The sequence below is a fragment of the Rhinolophus ferrumequinum genome, chromosome 18 (genome assembly GCF_004115265.2).
Source record: "Rhinolophus ferrumequinum isolate MPI-CBG mRhiFer1 chromosome 18, mRhiFer1_v1.p, whole genome shotgun sequence".
Classification (NCBI taxonomy): Eukaryota; Metazoa; Chordata; class Mammalia; order Chiroptera; family Rhinolophidae; genus Rhinolophus; species Rhinolophus ferrumequinum.
The window spans coordinates 29,850,510-29,872,896 of NC_046301.1; the positions used below are offsets into that span (position 1 = coordinate 29,850,510).

The following is a 22,387-nucleotide window of genomic DNA, read 5'->3' on the forward strand; positions in this document are numbered from 1 at the left end:
GTATCTTGCGCAATAGCTAGCACAGAGGAGTCTGGCGTTTGTTGAATGAATAAATGGATGCAGAAGAACTGATTGGCAGTTTATGCCTGGACCTCTGTCGGTAGTTAGCAAGCCAAGAGTAAATTTTCCATTCAGAATGCTAGGCTTTACTGAGTTCTGCAGCCATGAGATATGCACTCTTGGCCCTCATCTGTCATGTATACTCTGCTGATCATCAGAGCAAATGGCAGAGAGGTTTGAGTACTCAGAGCAAACCAGTCACAAAACAAATGTGCTTCTGCAATTATAAGCAACAGTAATGCTGCCATGCTTGTATTGTAAGCCAGATATACACATATATATATAGATATATTCAACTATTATTACCAAAATAATCTGTCATCAGTTTACTTTTTTTTTGCCTTGATACGTATAAAAGATTTACTCTTCAGAGCAACAATTAGGGCTTTGAAATGCCCAAGAGTAATTTATCCATTTTTATCTCAGAATATTACTGAACAAGGTGTGTGACTTGGCCTTATGTCCCACATAGCTTTTCAGAGTTTGAAAGGGGAAAAAACATCCTATCACAGGGAGGTGGTGATAAAACATGACCTTTTGAAAGCTTGAAATGTTATTACATCATCAAGACACAGGAGGGCACTCTAATCAACCAGCAAAATGAAATAGAAAAGTGAAATCTGGTTGACATTTTAAAAATCATACTGCAATAGGAGAATTAAGCACCAGCAAAACTGTTAATGTTTGTAATTTATAGCAAGAGATTTTCTGTTCTTGCTCCAAATTCTAAGAAGTCAAAAGGATTCTGCAGCTCTGTAAATTGGAGAAAGAATCCATCACTCTTAGATCTAAGGTGAGGATTAACCACCCCATTCTAAGGATTTGTTAAATTGACCTTGGGGCAGGATTTGCCACTTTCAAGCAAAGATCTTTACAATCTTGGTGTTTTGTCTTCCATTGCGGGCAGTCCATGAATCTATTTCTTTACTCCATCTGTTTTCATGGCAGAAATGGCAAGTTAAAAGTTTGAGCCTTCCCCCAAAGCCAGTAGTAATGAGAAAGCATATTGTACTAAGTAAGGAGTGTAGACCCCTGAAGAATATATCTCGTGGCCTGCTTCAGTTTTTTAATTTGTAAATACAACTACAGCATATAATTCCTCCCGTCAGATTCAAAAAGTATAGCATAACGAGCATTTAAATGACCTTTCTTGTAGACCTTTGACAGGAGAGCAACAATAGCTGCAGAGAGCCATGGATTCTGAGGCAGTCAGGCTCATTCACTAAGGATTATCATTAATCTTAGAGTAGCATTGAAATTTGTGCCTCAACAAAATTACAAACAGTTCCTGGTCATCGATCTTTGGGGTCAAATATAATAGTTCAAATGGCAAGTATTGAAACTTTGAATGCCAAGGGTATATGGTGGCTGCATCTCTGTTGACCGAATAAACCAGAAGATTCTATCTTGGAACTATATATAGGAAGGATGACATGCTGCACTCTTGAACTGCTTCTCACTATTTTATTTACTTTAATCTTCATCTATTTGAATGACTAAATTCCTGGCCATGATGTTTCAAACTCAATTTCTGGCAATGCATTCACTATTTCTTTTGTTCCATGGTCTCTCGTGAAGGACCCTGATGAAATCCAGTTGCGATCCTTAGCTGAATTGGCCATCAGGGTATACCCAATCAGGCTCAATCTATACTAAAACAGAACAGGCTCTAAAATGTGCTAATTTAGAGGATACATTTCTAATTTTCCTGTTCTTTTTAAAACGATTTTGGTTCACTGAAGGTACCAATGAATTTTCTTCAGTTGAATAAAGCTGCTTGAATACCGCATATTACAGACGGTCATTTCAATCTTTTCAGTTGGTATTTCTCTAAGAAGGAGATATCCAAGGATTGCATTATAATGACATCCATTGTCTTCCCTTGGGTGTATAAAAAGCCACCAAGAGAACGATGTGTAAAGTTAGAGAACTATTAATGGTATCAGAGCTTATATATCGTATAGTATAAAAACTAACGTGGGAACTCAATTGGTATGCTTTGATATGGAACCCTTTATAGTACTAAGAAAGTTTTTTCCCAAACTTTAATTTTTTACCACTAATCTTTTTGAAGAGCTTAATTTAACCAAACTCCCATTTAAAGCCAATTTAAAAATAAATAGCCTTGAATAACCTTTTTCTCAGTACGCACTCTGGCTTCCCGTCTTTGAAGACAGAACCTACGGAGCACATGTCACGCACCATGCAAGGTCTCAAGTCTTTGCCCTCAGTAAGGAACAGACGCTTAAGGAAGGACACCTGGGTTCAGATCTTGGCTCTCCCACGTTTTTCACCTGTGTAACTTCAAGCCACTTCACCTCTCTGAGGCTCAGATTTTTATCTGTATAATGGGAATACGATCACCTAGATCAAAGGACTGAAAAGGGAAACTAATTAGTGAGTACCTCCAACAGTGCCTGGACACAGTAATTGCTCCATAAAGGGCAGCAATTTTTTTTTTTTACTCCAATGATTATAGCTTATTGTAATGTTTAAACTTTACCCCTCAATCTTTTCTCAGTGATATTCACAGACCTTGATAATCCTTCAGAGATGATTCATTCAACTGCTATTTAGCAGCGTCACACTATGTGTCAGGCCCTGGGAATAGAGAGTCTACAAGAGGGAGGACAGAAATAAATCCAATAATCACAAATGCTACCAAAGGAAGTGTGCCATGGAAGCAGAGAGGAGGGCGTACCTAATTCCACAAAACCATGGAGAAGTGCTATTCAAACAGAGACCTGAAGTATATAAAGAAATTTAGGCAGGCAGAAAAGTGTTGTAGGCAATGGAACATATTTAAACTCCCAGAGGCAAAAGACAGCAGGGAGAGTTCAAGGAACTGGAAGATGTGCAATATAATTGGAACACAGAGAACCAGGGAGATGAGGGCTAGACATGAGCCTGGAAGTAGGCAAGGCCATATTCTGCAGGACCAAGTAAGTCAAGAGCTATAAGACTTTATCCTAAGAACAAAGGAAGCTACTGAGGGAATTATAGAATTCTGCAATTTAAAACAACTTCCGGAAAGCAGGGTAGTGAATGAACTGGAGAGAGGGTTAAAATGGAACGCAGGGAGACTAGACAGAAGGTCTCGTTGAATTTCAAGTGTCAAGTGAAAAGAGTCCCTACAAAGGCAGTATTAGTGGGACTGGAGAGAAACAGACCTGTTGAAGAACAGAAGTAGCATCAACAAGATGCAGTCATACGCTGTGAGTGGGAAGGGTATTTTGGCAAGTCATAATCTCAAAAACAAGAATGTGCTCAATAAAGTATATTTCTGTGTTTCATGATATAAATGTAAAGCACTGCTTACAACATATTCTTGAAGCAGTACACAAAGTGAAAACATTTAGGCCATGGGAGGATTTATACCAACTCTATGGGAGGCGTGTCACACAAAGAGACGTCTAATGAAGTCCATCTTTTTGAAACCCGTTTGCTATGTTGACAGAAATTCTGCATTACCACTTATCCAATCCCAAATGAGTTTTAACATGGAATACATCGATTGAACGTTAAAAAGGAGGGACCATAGACAGAACACCTCCTCTTCCTCTGAGGCATCTTCTGGTTCTTACAGAAAAGAAAATAATTTCTACTTTTTTCCCTTCCATGTTTTCACATCTCTAAAGAAATGAAGCGGGAGGATATTATGAGCAAACCAAAGTATATTGAAAGTAAACCACGGCTCTCTGATAACCTCAGCAATCGAGTTTGTAGGGAAAAACTGCATCACATTTGCATGCCTTCTCACCAGGCACACCAAATGTGATTTATCCTTTCTTGAAGACACATGGTCTGTGCTCCAACCATTTCGGCACAAGCTCTTTTGCTCCTAAACTGAAGATTCAAGGAAGGCCCTCGGCTACTCATCCTTCTTATCAGTTCAAGAGTCACTTTTCCAGGAAGCTGACTGTTGGCACCACGCCCCCCCAGTCCCCGCTCAGCACCATCTCCAATTATCCTCTCAATTCCCCAACCCCTGAAAAGGACTCTGCTTTATCACGAATGCAGTGAATTATAATTTTGGCTTACTTTTCTAACTTCATTAGATGGCATGATTCTTTAGGGCTAGGGTGGTGACTTTCAATTCTGCATTCTTAGGTATTTAGCACACTGACCCAGGAGCAAATTGATAATCTCAGGGTTTCCTGATCTTCATCCTCTTCCTTCCATATAGGACTTTAAATGAAGACAATTTTGTAGTTGAATCTACTTTTAATACTTTTTCTAACTTCTTCTCAGAAAATAGCGACACAGTGACGACACTTGGCTGAGTAAATACATACCCATCACATGGTTTAATGGCCAAAGAGGGGATGAGGGGGATATGTATACTTTGGGAAAACATGTTCAAATAATTATATAAATGGAAAAAGAAAATAAATCTTTTGTTTTTCTATAAAAATCACAGAAAGTAAAGCTTGACAATATTTGGCTGCAGGAACATGATTTTAAAAGGTGTGGCATCTCACACATGCTTTGCTACTCTCCTAATTATGCTATTAATTCCACACAGTTGCAATAAATTAGTTAGGTCTGTGTGCACAATGACAGTAAAATGGCTAAAAAGAAAGGCCTGAGAAGCGTCCCTATAAGCCAGGTGTTTGAGTTTTGTGATGGGAAGACGCCAGGTGTATTGGCACGTTCGTCTAACCTTGGCTCATGAAGCGCCTACAGCCCCAGACTGTAATCTTTTTTTTTTTTAATTTGAAGATCTAATTGGCTTTATTAAGCGATTCATGAATCAGGCAGCCGTCTATCTAGCCACTAGCAGGGCGCTCCTGAATGTAATACGAGTACCTCCTCTCAGCCTATCCATATCCTCCACAGGGTTTAAGACTCAAAGCCTCTAAGAGTACACCCTAACCTCGGCCTTCTCTGACTTCCAAGTGCAATTAGGAATCAATTAGGAACAGAAAACTTAGTAATTACCCTCCTCCCAATATTACCCTTTGCCCACAAATAACCAAATGTTTCTCAACAACGGTAGTGAAATCAAGTGTCAATTGCGTGGAAATAAGTTTATAACCTATTATAACACTCACGTAGCAGCTGAGAAGTCAAAAACCTAGTTCATAAATCCAACCTTAGTTCCTCGGTGAAAAAATGTTACAGGCAACCTCTTATCTAACCAAAGGGACCCACCAAGGATGTGTAAGATCTCCTGATAGTTGTGTATGGGGGGTGGGAGGTGAGGGGTACAGAGGTGTGATTTTTAACCCCCTCAACAACAAACAGCTTTGCTTAGTCCACCCCACTTTCTAGTTTCCTAATTGCCACCCATTTTTCGCGATGGTTCCCTTCCCAAGGTGGAAACGACGAAGCCAAAAGGATATGGCCACTGCCCTCAGTAGGAGCGGAGACTCACCAGTTTCATATTGGACTTTTGATTGTTCAACACCAGTTACTCGACACCTCAAACCCAGAAGCGATCTTCCGGTTCAAGCTCCGCCACTCGCCCGCAGAGAGCATCGCGGGACATGCAGTTTTTCTTCCCTACGCCTCCTTCTCGGGGCATTATGGGATACGTAGTCATCCATGTATCATGGGAACTGTAGTTATCTTTTCTTTCCCTCCCTTCTCTAAATACCTCCTTCCGTCAGCTCAAATTCATCCCCGCCGCCAATTCATCCTCTCCACCCCAGCATGATATCATGTCCCGAGTCTGGGCCTGGGTCCCATGGTATTCTGGGATGTGTAGTTCTCACGGCTCGGGCGCCCCTTTCTCCTCCTCCCTGTGGGAAGGCGGATGGGCGCGGGACTTGCCGGGAGTTGTAGTTCCCTGGGGCCTCTGGACGCTGAGTCGCGCGCTTTTACTCAAGGGAGGCAGGAACTACAACTCCCAGGGCCGCCTGGCTGCAGCAGGTGGGAGCGGGGCTGTTGATATCAATATGGCGGTTGTCAGCCAGACAAAGACAGTCAGTCTGATGTGATTGAGACAAGGGAGGTTTTCAGGGGGAGACTGGGAGATAGGGGCCTCCCCTCCCCCTTCTCCTCTTCCTGCGCGGACCTCAACCCCTCCCCAGTCCCCTCCCGACAGGCGCCCCACGCGGAAGACACCCCTCCCCCTCCCGCCTTCCCCTCCTCCCTATCTCAGCTCTTCGTACCGGGACGTTGGGGAGGGGGCTGTGCCGAGCGGAGAGAACTCAGCAACGATTCCGAGGTGAGTCGAGAGGTTTTCAAGCCGGACTACCTCAAGTCTCTTTCCTCACTTCTTTCTCCTCACTTTTTTTTTTTTTTTTTGAGGGGCTTTGGGGCGAAAGTGAGTGGGCTGGGGATAGGTCTCTTAAGCGGCCCGATTGAGAGGAGGGAGGAATCAGGGGGCTCCCGAATGGTGACCCGGTCGCACCGTCTGGGGTGGGGCAGTTTGTGGGGGGCGGTAATTGAAAGGCGTTGGCAGCTCCCCAACTCTTTGCTCCTGGTCTCCTTCACTATGGGCGGAAGGTTTGAATCCTGGAGGTGGGGTCTCCTATGTGGAGTTTGGGAAACTGTGAGGTGAACCGGAGGTGGGTGGGTTTGTTTGGGGGTGTAGAACTGTTCTAAACTGTGTGACGTGTACTTGTGCGATATGTTAGTCTCGAATAAATGTCTGGAGATGGGAAGTTCGATAGCTGGAGCCATAGCTTTTCACTGGGCCTGGGCAGGGAAGCGGGCGTGAGGTCCGGATCCTGGACTTGTGGGCTGGAGGCGACGTGGTGCGGGCTTAGCAACTCGCTTGTGTCCCGTTGCTCGATCGCACTCCTCCTCCCCGCCTCCGCCCCATGCCCTGGACACATCTCCACCCCAAACTGCCCGCAGGAGCATTGTGGGGACGCGCTGGCGAGGAGATGGAATGTTGCCTCCTGAAGTCGGCAGATAAGGTGGGAAAGGAAAAAGTGTTCTTAATATTTTATTCCGGAACCGTGTTTTGGTGACACTGTTGGGGCTACTTTGAAAGGAGTCCTCCACCCACCCTCACCCCGAAACAGCAGGTAGAGGTAGCTCATCTTCTTCGCGTTAAATAGATTAAACATCACTTAAAAGAGTCGTGGGCATGGGTTGGGGGTCGGGAGTGCTGACAGGTGTAGGCATCTCTGTGTGTCTACGAAAGACACAGAATGACTGTTGTCTGTCCTGAGATAGGGCGACTTATTTTCGTAGTAGGGAAAACTGTTGGAAATTATTTGGAGGTGGGGGTGGGGTGGGGGTGGGGTGGGGGTGGGGGTGCGGGAGTCGCCGAAAGCCGCTGTTGGTGTTTTGCTTCTACCCCACCCTGTTCAGTCTCGCATTTGTCTGAAACCTGGTGTGGAAGAGTGAGGAGGCATTTGGTGAGTGAAGGGGAGAATGCAGTTGGCATGAAAGCTACTATACTATCTAAAGTTGAATCGTATAAAGTGATTGCTTTTTAAATGTACCTTGAAGCTGTAAAAACCCTCGTGTTTCATATGGCGTAGAGTGATGTGACTAGTTCATTTCGCTGGGATCCTGCAGGTATAGAGACCTCAGCCTTCCCTTTTCCTTTCCTCCTTCTTTCCTTCCTTCCTTCCTTCAGTCCTTCCTTCCTCTCTTGGCCTGGTACGTTTCTCTTCCTGGATGGACGTAATGCCTCTTGTGCCTGTTTAGTTTGTGCTAAGACGGTTGTGCTGTTTGTGGTTTTGTGTGTAAAACACATCATTAGATGAAAAGGACCTGCGTCTGTTTTTATTTTGCTTTTAGCCACAGGTAATTATCACATCAAGATGAGAGTGTTTTGCATTAAACTTATTTTAACATTGCACAACTAAGTTAGATTTAGTTGAATTATGTGTACAAGACAAGTTTGGAAAATTCGAATTCTGATTTTTTCCCCCCAAGTTTCCAGTAGAGTTATAAAGGGAACAGGATTGTAACATCTCTTGTTTCTCACAGTCTTTAATATTTGGTAACATTACACCAGGATAATTTAGGATCATATATTTTGTACTTCTTTCTGTCTGAAATAGAAGTTTTTCAGTAACCTTTCTCATGTGACAGATTTTTTAGTGCAATGGACTTTTAAATAACTAAAGCAATTGATATAATTTCTCATTCAACTGTTGAAAATTTAGTGTGTTTACATTTTGGCTCCAAACATCAATTCTTGAACTTATCAGTAAAGGACCTTCGATTCCATAAAAACTGAAAGTCACAGAGATGCAATATATAATTTATGGTGTGTTTTATAACCTTTCATTTGAAATTTCTGCAGTTGATCATTCACACAGATAAGCTGACTCTAAGCATGAGATAGCATATATATTTAGATTGACCTGAATAGAAAAAAAAAATTGATGTCTTCTAAATTTCGAATTTCTAATATAGAATATATTGCTATAAAGCTGAGCCTTTAGTTTGTTAAAGACTAAGATTTCCAGACTTTTTAAACCTTCTATCTTAGACTGTAATATTACTTTGCAAAAATTGGAGAAAAATCCTACATAACTTCACAATAGAGTGGTTTTTTTTTTTTTTTTTTTCCGGGCTGAAAGATACTCTGTTAGACATAGAACATTAAAATATTCAATAATTATATTAGAAATATAAACTAAAATGTTTGTTAAGGATTGGAAAAGATAAGAGTATTTTTTCTTCCACCCACCTTTACCTCAGTTTCTTTTTGTTTTTTTCTGTGGAAATGCAAAGTTATGGGAAAAGCTTTCGTTCAACTTTCTCTGTCTAGTCGTCTGGTTGAAATAATTAAAAGTAAACCAAATATTTTCCTTGCATTTGTTGGGATGATTCTGTTGTATTTTAAGCCCTGAGCATTAAAATGATGTAAAGCCTTTACTGCAGGTTAAAGCATAAAACATTCTCAGCATGTGGAAGTCATATGGTTTACGAAAAAAGTAGAAAATCAGGGCATTGGTGCCTGTCCAGCTGAAGATTTCATCCCGTAACTGTAAAAGACACATTTATTTGAATATGATTGCTTCTAAAAATGCCGCCTGTGTTATGGGAAGTTGAAAATCCAAACTGTTTTTAACCAATCTGTTGCTAGTTAGTGTACTGCATATCGTGAACACTGTGGTTGCAAATGTGCATTAAGAAGCCTTTAGGGGTCAGCTTTACGTTGAATATCTTTTTAGTGAGGCTTCATTTTCACTACTGTAGTAACAGATTTCAGTCTCCTTAGCACAAATCCTTGGGTTAAAGCATCACTAATAGAAACTTAATAGCTCAGTGTTGATAAGTTACAAAGTAGATTGCAACAAATCTCTCCTTTGTTCATCATTTGAAAAATTAGAAGTAGCTAATTTATGGCAACTTTTGTGGCAAGTATTAATTGGAAGTCATTGCTTGTTTCAGTAAATGGTAAACACAATGGAAGTATCTATGCCTAATTTGTTCATTTTGGGTCTTTCATATATTATAATCAGTCTATCCCACTTTTAATGTTTCAGACAGCTTCATGGTTCCTATAAAACCGTGTTTGTTTTTTCTGTTCATTTCACCTCAGCTTTTTTATATTCAGATCTTTAAACTTGAATTATTTCTTTTGGGAATTAGAAATTTATCCTGCAGTGTCATTTTTCATAAATGTAAGTTGGTGTACCCCTCAACTTTTTTAAAATGTCAACATTTATAAATAAAGATGCTCGGTGAAAGAGTGCTGGCTTTGTTTGTTTCATGAACCTTTATTTAGATTTTTTTGTCTCCCGAGTTAATTTTATTATAGTTCCCTTTGCTCTTTGGCTAGATTTTTCTCTTAACTGCTAGCTTCTACTTCTCAATTGAGTAGAACTTTAATTTCTAAAACGGTTGTTATCAGTGGAAGTCCCAGTGTGTCAAGAGTGTTATGTACGTATATTCACATATGCACTCACACATGTACAGCACCTTTATGTTTGTTTGTAGATGAAATTAGTATATACCTATCAAACATACAACCCATACAAAAGGAAGCTGAACCACAAATAACAGGAGACGAGAGAATGGCTCAGGCTAGAAACCAGAGAGAAACCATCACCACATGCTGTCCACATGAGAGAAGCCATGGAGATTTTCATTATCATTGTAAACCATTACTTTAACAGATTCTGCCAAAATCTCATTCTCTCAAAATGGAAGCTATTGGTATGAAACGTTTTTCTCAAAATCATACTAAGTAATATGGGACTTAGATTCCTACGTGCAGCTATTCCCCCCGGTGACCTTTACTGGACTTAAGGCCCATCATAAGTACAAAGATTTTTCCGAGTGATTATTTGACGTAAAACTTTTAGTTAGAGCCTATTTAAACATAATCCAGTGCTTTAGATAACTTGTTTTTCTTGATCTTAGATGAAACAAGTTGGAAATTTACTATAACATTGTCTTGGACACTTTCCAAGAGCATTTAGTTACTGGAAGGCCCTGGCTTTTTTTACCCTTATAGTGGTAATAAGGTTGAAGTTACAGTAAGTTTTTCCAATGATTGTTATAATCTTAATGCAGTATTTTATAGATGCTTGACTTGGGCTGTAAGGATACTGGGTTTTTTTTGTTTTGTTTTGTTTTTTTATTTTTATAAATGAGAAAAAAAGAACAATAGTTGATTTAGATTTGAAGTTATATTATTTTCCTTTTTTTGAATCCTAAAACAGGTGGTCACAGATCCCTCCTTATAATTGATAAAATTAGGATCAAATCTATTCAAAGAGCATTTAGATTTTTCTTAAACTTAGAGTACTGATGATGATAAGAATGTTTACTAAATTCCACACACTGGATATATTCTCTGTAGCTTCTCTGTCCATCTTTTGTTCAGTGGTTTGTCAGTGGTCTGCATGTGGTTTGTCAAAAACATTTAATAGCTCTCTTTACTGTATGCATATTAAACACTTAGTAGTTACCAAGGGGCAGTGATTTTAATATATAGTTACTTTTTTCAAAGAGGAAAAAGTCAAATGCTGTGGCTATTGCTGAAATGAGGGTGACTTAAGATGGAAAGGATCTGCTTTAAGATTTTGATGAAGTTAGTAGTGTGATTAAAACATGAAGCTATTGGGTTGGGCTCGTCATTCAGGCTATGGAATCTCTCTCTCTCCACCCAAGCATGAAGTCAAGTTTATTTTGCATCCTTTGCATTTATCTGTTCACTTCTTTTCATTCTATTGCTATTCCTTTAATTCAAGCCTTCATTATTTCTGGCTTGCTACATCAGTCTCTTAACTGATCTGCCTGCTTTCAGAGTTTTTCCTTAGTCATTCTTCTACCCTACCTGAGGGATCTTGCTAAAATAAAATGTGAATGTGATTTTCAGCCATATTTTGTCTATAATCCTTCAATGGCTCCCTAGCCTTTCAGATAAATCCAGACTGTCATCCACTTGTGTCCAAGTCCTGGCTCTGCCACTGACTAGCTATGTGACCTTGGGCAAGTCATTTAATCTGTTTCTGCCTCGATTGCTTCATTATGAGATTGAGAATAAATAGTCCTTATTCATAGGATTATTGTGAACTCTTAGTATGCTGTTAAGTTCTTAGAATGCTTCTGGAATGTCATAAATGTTAGCTATTATAATTATTGTGTGATAGTAGATATTTTATGTTCTGATTCCTCCTGCCTTATTATTTATTTCATCATTACCGATCCCAGGCCCTTGGCCATGCCTAACCATTGGTGGGCCAAACAAATACTCTTAGCACAGATGTGGAGGATTGGGTATTTGTCCATGAGGGTTGCATTTGTTAGTAATGTCTTCAAAAATAAAGAATTTTAAAGCATATTGCTCTAAAAAAAATGATGATATATTCTGTTGTTCTGGCTTTTTTTGCCTCCCAAAATAAAGAGTAATACTACTTAGCATATTGTCTAATTCAGGCTACAGTTTTAAAGTCACTTTCCTAGCCCTCTTAATATGCTTTTATGTTTCTAACCTAGATTTCCCCTTGCTAATCCATTTTTTCATATCTTCTCACCTAACTTCACTAAAGATCTATTAACTTTGTGTAGCTTCTTTCACTTTTTTTTCCACGAATCTCAATTCTCACTGCATTTCAAGTAATGTGGTGTCTTTACATTGCTATTGGGACAATTGAATAGTTGCATGATATGATCTGAAAACCACTTTAGACAGACATCTGTTTTATTTACATACTAATGTTTATACTTGAGATTGGGCAGCTAGTTTGTTTCCACCGGTTCAGTTGGTTTTCCAAAATGGTAGGTGATATACATAGTGATTTATATCTGTATTTCAGTCCTCTCAAGGAAGAGAGTGTCCTGTTTTTACCAAACCAAGTCTCATAAGGATAAATGTTACCCAAAACTGTTGTGTAGGGGTAACAGGTTGATAACTGAGGTATCAGTTCAGACTTTAGAGTGTAATTTTTGTAGGATGCTATATTATGACTGTGGTTTGCAACTGCTCATTTAGCCAGCATTTGCCTTCATGGAGCATAATTGTTCCTTGTGGAAAACTTGAAAGTAGCCATCCTGAATATTATTTTTATTTGGTTGAAAATGCATTTTTTTGGAGTCAAAGATAGCCTATGTTTAGTTTTACATAGTAGCAGTTTAGAACCACTCAGGACAAGAATAGTTGCTGTACACTCTTCTCTGAGGAAGACCCTACTGAAGAGATGGCGTCATCTCATTTAGAATACTGTCTCGTGCTTTTCAGTTAGACATCAATTTCTTCCAAAGGTGGGAGGTTTATGGTTAAATATAAATTTCTTCGAGGTTTTTTTCTCCCCTCAAAATAAAGTTCCTTCCTTTAAATAAATTATAATAAATGTGTGTGTGTTTATTGCTTTTATTTCAATGCATTATAGGCATCAAATGACTGGTCTTCCTTAAAACAAGGAATTATTTAATAAGCACAAATTATTGGTTACTTCCAATTTTAAGTCCATTGTTTAATACAGAATGTTTAGTTAACAGCATGTCAACTAGGTGCCTTCACTCTGTTATTGACCGTGTAAGTTTGTGTGTATTACTTTGTTAGGTTTCAGTTTTCTAGTTTGCTAAACAGAGTATTTAGGTTAATTTCTTTTTTATATATGGTACTTTTGTTGTCATTAAGTAAACTCATGAGTTGTTTGCTTATTTATTTACCTTTAATTTTGAAATATCAGTTCACAAGAAGTTGCAAAATAGTAGAGAGAGCTCTGTACTTTTCACCCAGTTTCCCCTAATGTTTATATCTTACATAACTTTAGTACAATATTAAAACCAGGAAATTGACATTGAAACAGTCGGTGTAGGGTCCTGTGCCATTTTATCACGTGTGGATTCAGTAACCACCACCACAATCAAGATACAGAACTACTCCGTCACCACAGAGATTGAGTATTTCTCCTCTTATTCATAAATTCTGTTGTTTTGTCAGTATAATTAAGGAGAAAGATACCAATTATTGGATCAGTAATTTCACTCTTTTGCCTTCTGTAGTAGTTCATAAATTCTTTTGGCACATCTTGAAAGTTTTTTATGGAAAATTCCAATTAAACTTTTTTTGTTTTGAGAATTTAAAAACTGGCGAGCTTTATATGAGGACTTATAATATTAGTACCCTTTAAGCTTTTTTTAGTAAAAGTTAACAGTAACATTGAAAATTTCTGTAAATGAAGTGTGAAAGATTTAAATGAATCCAAAGCTTAAATGATAGATGTCTGGCCAGAGAAGAAGTATGCTAGAATCTGTATTAGATACCAAAATCATAGTTATTCTGACATTGGTTTGGTCTTTGACAGTGTTGAAGCAAACCTGTCAGATTAATAATGAATTGTGAGCTTCTGTTGTAGTTTTATTTTTGGTTTGTTATAAGGGAACTCGCTTCAAAGTCAGTTCAAAGATTTTTTTCAGAGAACGGATCTTTAGAGGAAAAAATGTGTTTCTGGGTCCTATTGTTAATCTAGATACAAGAAAGGACCATCAAGTTAAAGGGTAGTTACAGGACAGGTTATATTTTGCCTCCTCTTTATTAGCTGTATATGTTATGAAGCCTGTTTTCAAAGCTGAAACTATTAATCAACATACTATTGATAATTACAGACATCAAACAACAAAGGTCTGCTTTAAATAGCTAACAAAATATTTTCAAATATATTAACAAAAAAGATACGTGGTTGTTGTCTCCTCTGGTTTGAGACAATTTATTTATCAACACTGATAATTTACTTTGGAAAGATTAAATTTTAATTTGTTGCATTGACCAGAATATGATAAATATTGGTGGTACTTCTTGATAAGTTAAATTCATATTAAGAGAGCTTTTTGGCTACCTGAGATTTCACTTTCTTCATGGTACAATTTTTTTTTCTCTTTGGATTTGTCAGCTGCCAGCTTTTTATTTATTTTAGTGTACAGTCTTTAAAAAATAGTGCTTTAATCAGTAATTGTTTGGCTCCCACGAGAGGTTGTTGTAGGGATCCAGTTTTTTTGAGTTGATAAAGAACAAATAGATCTTGTGCCAATGGCTAAACTGTTAGGAACATGAGAAGCTAGTCTCTGCCTCTCATTTTGTCTTGCCTTGTGTTTCCAATGTCTGCTTCATCTCCCTTTCTCTCTTCTCCCTCCCACTTCTGTTTAACCTTGCTATGGGTTTTCATAGTTTCTGTTTCTCCATAACTTGGACCCGCAGATGGATTTGGTTTGCCGTGGTACTGATTGGAACCGCTCTTTCGTTTCAACTAAAGCCTCCCTCTGAGTGGTGACAGTGTTTCCTTTAGTTCTGTTGGCCAGAGAGAAATCAGAATGCGTGGCATGACCGTTAGTTAGAGGTCTATTCCTATTCCATGACCTTGGGGGGTACGGCACGGGGGGCGGGGTAGTTATCTTATATATATATAAGGCTAACGCTTTGCAGTGCTCTTCATGGGGACGATTCTCTTGCAGGGGTTGAACAGGGCACACTCAGTTCAGCATGACAAGTCCAGCAGTGCATGTTCAGGTCCTGTGTGGGATACAAAGCTGACTTGGATTTAATCCTTTTCTTCAAGGATCAGATCATTTGTAGGAAATGGCAAAAGTCTCCCAGTATAATTCAGTGTTCATATTCCATCTCTACATTTTGAATCACAGACCTGCTAAAGCGTGGAAGTACCGAGAAACCATTCTTTCAGGATCCTAGTTGTTGCTATCAAGGAGCATCCCTGGTTGAATTAAGAGGCTCTTTTGTTGTCTTTCTACCTTAGATGAAATAGACAACATTTTGGCCACTCTTTGTCCCATTGTCAGGGTTAAGAGACATCTTAGAAAAACTCCTTCACTAATCCAGCAGCTGGAACATTGTCTATGTGGTGACAACTGTTCTCTTAGAAAATGTCTTTCATCCTGGACACACTTTGACAGTAAATCATACAAAGACAGGACATTTGTGCCGCCTTACTTTAGAGGCAATAAACAGATTTAGCTGGTGAGTAGTAGCCAGCATGTTTTCCACAGATCTGTCAACACAAGAATTGACACATTGGGTCCGTCCACTGTCCAGTTATCACCATATATTTAACAGAAGCGCCATGATGTCAGGGAAAGGAACTGGAACTCCCCATGCCCCTCACCCCCAATCCAGTGTTAGAGTTGGGATTTCAGGGCTAAAAACTCCAAAGCCAAGTCTCGATTATGTTAGCAAACCAGGACTGAGATTTTATAAATAAGCGCAAATTAAGCATCGGCAGTTGAAGAACCTAGAAGATCCGAAGTCAGATTACTGAGCCACAGGAGAGAAACAACTGGGGGGGGTCACAGAATTCTAACATGTAGGCTGCAGTAGAGGGAGGCAGTGCGTCTCAACTTGCGTGCAAAAGAATTGCATGGGAGAAGTATTAAAATTTTAGTTTCCTGAGCTCCAGCCCCAGATTCTTAAAATCTTAGATGAGCCCTGGAATATATACATCTTTCTTAAACATACTAGGTCCCCAGAACATTTAGAAAATGCACAGACATAGCATAATATGTACCGAGACCCTGCTATGTGCTTGATTCTATGGTAGAGGGCTTGGTAATCTTAAATAGCTGTTTATAACTTGGAATGTTTCCTCCTTGACCTGGGTCTGCCTTATGTTAAACATGCTCTATAATTGCTTATGCCACTGAATTGTGCAGTGGGGTATGTTTTGTTAAAGCATGGCTGTTCATCTAGAGGGTATACTTAATGGTTTGTATTATGCTCCAAACATCTAGTCTATATGGTTTATCAGCAATTCATTTTCTTACGCTTTTGTATTTTCACCAACTTAGTAGGCAGTTCTCCCCCACACCCCCCACGCCGTTTGTCAGTATGTTCTCCGTTATTCTAGTTTTTTGGATCTATTGAGCAAGATTGTTTTTTGTTTTGTTTTGTTTTTTTTTCACTGTATGCACTTTTGGTATATCAACCATCTCTTGAATCTCTGCCCTCACAAATTAATTTTTCACCTTTTTTTTTTAGATCTGTCATCATTCTTCTTAGAATCTTAAGTAATCCTGGAATACTGAGCTGGTTGAGAACATGGAATTTGGAGCCAGACTGTTTAGGTGCAAATCTACCCCCCACAACTTACTCTGTAACTTTGCGTAAAGTTTGCTGTGCCTTAATTTCTCCATCTGTAAATTGGAGATAAATAATAATATCTGTATCATAGGATTGTTATATGAGGCAATATTTGTAAGGTGCTTAAAATAGTGGTTGGCACAAATTAAGGCACACTTTGTAATCTTATTATTAGTTGGCCTGTGCTTCTGTTTCTAAGGTATTTCCATCCTGAATCATTAGAATTCTTTTTTAAAATATTTTTTTATTTTTCAATAACAGTTGATACACAATATTATATTAATTTCAGGTGTACAACACAGTGATTAGACATTTATAAAACTTATGAAGTAATCACCCCGATAAATCCAGTACCTATCTGACACTATACATAGTTATTACAATATTACTAATTCCCCATGCTGTACTTTGCATCCCCATGACTATTTTGTAACTACCAATTTGTACCTCTTAATTCCCTCCCTCCCTTCACCTATCCCCCACCCCTTCCATCAAAATGTTCTCTGTATCTATGAGATTGTTTCTGTTTTGTTTGTTTATTTATCCTGTTCTCTAGATTCCACATGTAAGTGAAATAATAATGACGTTTGTCTTTCTGTGTCTGACTTACTCTACTCAGCACAATACCCTCTAGGTCCATCCATGTTGTCACAAATGATAAGAATTCATTCTTTTTTATGGCTGAGTAATATTATAGTACATTATACATATCTACCACCTCTTCTTTATCTGTTCATCCCCTGGACATTGAGGTTGCCTCCATATCTTGGCTATTGTAAATAATGCTGCAATGAACATATGGATGCACGTGTCCCTTTGAATTAATGGATTTCTTCAATTAAATACCTAGAAGTGGGATTACTGGGTCCTTCTTTGTCGCTTGTTGTAGCCTTTGTTTTAAAGTCTATTTTGTCTCATATAAGTATTGCTACCCCAGCTTTTGTTTGTTTGTTTCCATTTTCATGAAATATCTTTTTCCATCTTTTTATTGTCAGTCTGTGCGTGTCTTTTGATCTTAGATGAGTCTCTTGTAGGCGGCAGATGTAAGGCTTTTGTTTTCTTATCCATTCAGCCACCCTGTGTCTTTTGATTGAAGCATTTAATCCATTTACATTGAAAGTAATTATTGACAGATATGTAGTTATTGCCATTGTATTCATATTTTTAATCTTTTTTTCCCCTTTTCTTAAAGAAGTCCCTCTAACATCTCTTGGTTTGGTGGTGATGAACTCCTTTAGCTTTTTCTTGTTTGGAAAGCTCTTCATCTGTCCTTCAATTCTAAATAATAGTCTTGCTGGGTAGAGTTATCTTGGTTGTAGGTCCTTGCTTTTCGTCACTTTGAATATTTCCTGGCATTCCCTCTGGCCTGCAAAGTTCCTGTTGAGAAATCAGCTGGCAGTTTATGGGAGCTCTCTTGTAGGGAACTAACTGCTTTTTTTCTTGCTGCTTTTAAGATTCTCTCTTTGTCTTTAACTTTTAGCATTTTAATTATGATGTGTCTTTGTGTGGGCTTCTTGTTTGGGACTCTCTGTGCTTTCTGGACTTGTATGTCTGTTTCCTTTGCCAGGTTAAGGAAGTTTCCTGTCATTATTTCTTCAAACAGTTTTTCAATTCCTTGGTTTCTTCTTGTTCTGATGTGAATGTTGGTACACTTGATGTTGTCCCAGAGGCCCCTTAAATTATTCTCATTTTCTTGGATTCTTTTGTCTTTTTGTTGTTCTGTTTGGGTGTTTTCTGCTACCTTATCTTCCAAAGCGCTGATTCGATCTTCTGCTTCATTTAATCTGCTGCTGACTCCCTCTAATGTATTCTTAATTTCAGTTATTGTGTTCTTCAATTCTGACTGGTTCTTTTTAATGTTTTCAATCTCCTTTTTGATGTTTCCTGTTTTCTTTGTTGAAGTTCTTACTGAGATCTTTGGGCATCATTGTAGCTGGTGTTTTGAACTCTGTATCTGGTAGATTGATTGTCTCTCTTTTTTTAGTTCTTTTTCTGGAACTTTGTTCTGTTATTTGGGACATATTTCTTGTCTCCTCCTTTTGGCTGCCTCCCTGTGTTTATTGCTATTATGTATTAGGTAGAGCTGCTATGTCTTTCAGTCTTGATAGAGTGGCTTTATGTATAGGTGTCCTGTGGGGCCCAGTGGCACAATCTCTCTGGTCACCAGAGCCGGGTGCTTCAGGTGTGTCCCCTGTGTGGGTTGAATATGTCCTCCTGTTGTAATTGAGCCTTGGTTGCTGTTTGCACATCAATGAGAGGGATTGACCCTCAAGCTGATGGGTGCGAGGACTGGCCGTGACTATACTGGTGGAGCTGTTATGCAGGGGCTGACCCTATGGAGCAGGATTTGCTTTTGCAGGGCTTTGGTGCCTGCTCAGTCTGCCATTTGGGTGTGGCTTTTGCGGAGGTGGTTGGGTGGTGCTCTGGTGTGGTCTCAAGCTGGCCACCAGGTATGTTGTCTCTAGGGCCTCTTGGGAAGGGCTCTGTTACAGGCCAAGGTCAGCTGCTATCTATGCCCTGCCTGGGGCCTCTTGGTATGAGCTACAAAGTGATTTGCAATGGTTACCACTTGTTCTGGGCTTGGAGGTGCCTGGGAGAGGCTAAGCTGCAAACCAAGGCCATCTGCCGCTAATGCCAGGCCTGGAGCTGCTTAGCAAGAGGTATGGGGCACACTGAGGCCAGATGCTGCTAGTTTGGGGTTTGTGAACCTTTGAGAAATCTCAAGAAAGGGCACAGCATGAGCCAAGACAGGCTGTTTGTATGGAAAAGCCCCTGGAAGTGGCTTGGGTGGACTTGTAAGTTGAGTGGGGTGGCGTCTCAGGGAATCACCAAGGTGGGGTGAATGGTGTTAGCCAGGTTGATGGGGACTCAGATATTGTGCCCACCTGAATATGCACTCTGGGTGGGGGAGGGCTCAACAAAGGAACAGTGGCTTCTGCCAGCATTTCTGTCTGGGAGAATGCTGCTCCTCCAGCCCTTGACCTGTAGCCAGACAATTCCTTCCTGTATGTCCCTGACGTTTTAAGCTGCTGCCCCAACACTGTAGCTCAGAGCCAGCGAGTTCATCATTGAGTAAATCCACATACCGGCCCTTGAAGGAATGCCTGGGATTCCAGCTGCCATTGGTGTCACCCAGACACAATCTCTGCTGGTTTTCACAGCCAGAAGTTACGGGTCTACTCTTCCCAGCACTGGAGCCCTTAACTGGGGAGCCTGATGTGCGTGTGGGACTCCTCCTTCCTCAGGGGATCTTCTGAAGCTGAGCTATCCCTCCTGATTTTTAACCACCACACGTGGGTATTGGACCAGCTTGTTCCATATTATCTGCCCCTCCTGCCAGTCTCCTCATCACTTCTCTTTGTCCTTAGTTGTAGGACTTCTTTTCAGCTAGACTTCAGGTGATTCTTAATCATGGTTCTGTAGTTTAGTTGTAATTTTGAGGTAGGCATGAGGGGAGGCAAGCACAGCATTTACCTACTCCGCCATCTTGACTGGAACTCTTATTAGCATACTTATACTTTGCAAGTAAGCCTTTCCTAGCTACTTATTTTTTGTTCATTGATTTGTTTTTGTTTTTTCTCAGTTTTACCTTTGTAGGCCTTAGTTGCATTTGATGCAAATGATTATTTCCTCTTAGTTAAAATTCTTTCTATCCACGTCTTTCTCCGTCCATTATCCTTTTCCTTTCTTATTAAAATTTACCTCTGGTCTTGGAGCTTCTAGATCTAAAACCTTTAAATTACCCTTTTAGTACTTTCCTTTTGTACTTTTCTCCATCCTCCCCCACCTAATTCATCGTCAGTGTTCTGCTGATTCTTTCACCATCACGTCTCTTAGATCATTTTCTTCCTTTTTACATCTAGAGTTGCCATTCTCATCACTTCTTGCTGAGATGATTGCAGCAATAAAACTGGCCTTTCTGCCTCTTACTCTATTCCATGGTGCACTGTACTGTAAGAATAATTTTCATCAACACTTTCAATCAAGTAATTCAAGAAGTTACTGTACCTTAGTGCGAATTGTGTTACATTCCAATTTTTAATCCTTGTGCTTTTAAAAGTTTCTCTAACATTTTCTTTCTCCCCTTACCCAGCATTCCACTTTCTTATTCCTAAAGATGTTTTCTCTGTTACATCTAAGTAAATGACCTTTTTTCTTTCTGTATGTTTTCAGCCTTTATTTCTTGGTATTTGCTATTTTCTCCACTTAATATATTTGTATATCCTTATCTTGCCAGTTAAAACCTCCTTAATAAAACCTATTTATAGTCTTCTCTCTCTGAGGAGACATTTTCCAGTGAACCCTGTCACATTGGGACCAGTCATTTACTTACTCCATATTTGAGCTGTATTTATGTATTCAGTTTCAAGTATATGTAATGTTGTTTTTGCATTTATTTGTAAGGCATATGACATTTTAAGTATTTTACTTTTCATTTCATGTGTATGAATTGGATTGGTAGTTGAAGTGTAAGGTCCTCGAGTTTCCTATCGGCTTATCTCTCTCTGTGTTCTTTACCCTCCCCTTTAATTTTCATAGTTCATTTGTTACTGCTCATTCATCTAACCAATTTTGATTACGTATTATGTGAATAAGACATAGGCTTAGACTTTCGGAAGCTCACAGTTTGTTTTTGATGGGCTTTATCCTGAGGTATATATCTCAATACTGTACCTGAGTTACTACTCTTGACTCAGTAATTCCTCTGAACCACCATCAAAAATAGTACTTAGCACTAGATAGATTGCCAAGTCTAAGTTCCTGACAAATATTTTTGCTGTAAAATGCTGGTATGAATGACAGTGGTTAAGAATGATCAGGGTAGGTGATAGGTAGAAATTTTAGGTTCATTGTCTTCTGAGGATACGTTTTTCCCTCTATTTACCATGACTACAGGAGATCTAGGGACTTAAAAATTTGCAATCATAAAGTTATTACATAGAAAAGAATCCAAGCAATAAAATATATATAAAATAAGTGTAGCTGTCCCCTGTTCTTCCTGACACATTCTACCCCTGTGTTCTTGTCTGTTGTTCCTAACAAACTACCCCAAAACTTAGCTTAAAACAACAATGATTTTATTCTGTCTCAGGATCTTAGGGGTTGGCTCGGTTAAATGGTTCTCTGTAGGTATCTCTCACTGGGAGTTGTCTGAAGGTGAGCGAGCTCATGTCTGATGCCCAAGTTGGGAGAACTCAAATAACTAAGGACTGGGACAGCTGCAGCTTCTTAGGCATCTCTGTCACTGTGTGGTCTCTCCAGAATGGTGGCTTCAGGATAGCTGGACTTCTTACATGGTACCTCAGGGCTCCAAAGACAGGTGTCCCAAAAGAGAAAGAAAGCCAGATGTAACACTTTCTATGACCTAGTCTTGGAAACCACACAGTGTAGCTTCTGCTGCGTTCTGTTTATTGAGGCAGTCATGCTGGCTTGTCCAGGTTGAAGAGCAGGGAACATAGACTCTACCTCTTGGTCGGGGAAGTGGCAGTGTTCTAGAAGAGAATGTATGGAGGAAATATTGTTGTGGTAATTACAGAAAGTATAGTCTCACACCCCAGGGATCAATGCTATTAATAATTCCATTACTGTCTAATCTTTTTCTTTGCTTGTACAAATCATATTCCCAGTGCCTACTTTTGCAATTGTGTCACATTCCAACTTATAATTTTATTTAACAATATGTAATGGTATGAGTACATAAAGATCACCTTATTTTTTTGAACACCTTAAATGAGTGAATCATAATTTGCTATAAACATGCACCTAGTAGTAGACATTTAAGCTCGCTTGAGGTTATGTGTAGGAACCTCTCTTGACTGGTGTTGGATGGGGCCTGCAGTAAATGTTGCTATGAATAGGACTACA

At 39.4% G+C, this 22,387-nt stretch overlaps 2 protein-coding genes across 12 annotated transcripts in view; one reads left to right on the plus strand and one right to left on the minus strand.

Annotated features, from left to right (window-relative positions):
- Window positions 1–5,728, minus strand: part of INTS9 (integrator complex subunit 9) — an 85,496-nt gene extending 79,768 nt beyond the window's left edge. Inside the window, exon 1 of one of the 2 annotated variants that reach the window (XM_033134419.1) lies at window positions 5,438–5,532. In XM_033134419.1, the coding sequence (XP_032990310.1) occupies window positions 5,438–5,446 (9 nt within the window). In that variant the 5' untranslated portion in view covers window positions 5,447–5,532. Of the gene's footprint in view, window positions 1–5,437 lie in introns of both variants that reach the window. The other variant, XM_033134420.1, reaches the window with a different exon arrangement.
- Window positions 5,729–5,947: 219 nt separating this feature from the next.
- Window positions 5,948–22,387, plus strand: part of HMBOX1 (homeobox containing 1) — a 185,228-nt gene continuing 168,788 nt past the window's right edge. For all 10 annotated transcript variants that reach the window (XR_004425653.1, XM_033135064.1, XM_033135058.1 and 7 more), the window contains exon 1: window positions 5,948–6,232. The gene's annotated coding sequence lies outside the window, so the exon portion shown is untranslated. The remainder of the gene's footprint in view (window positions 6,233–22,387) is intronic.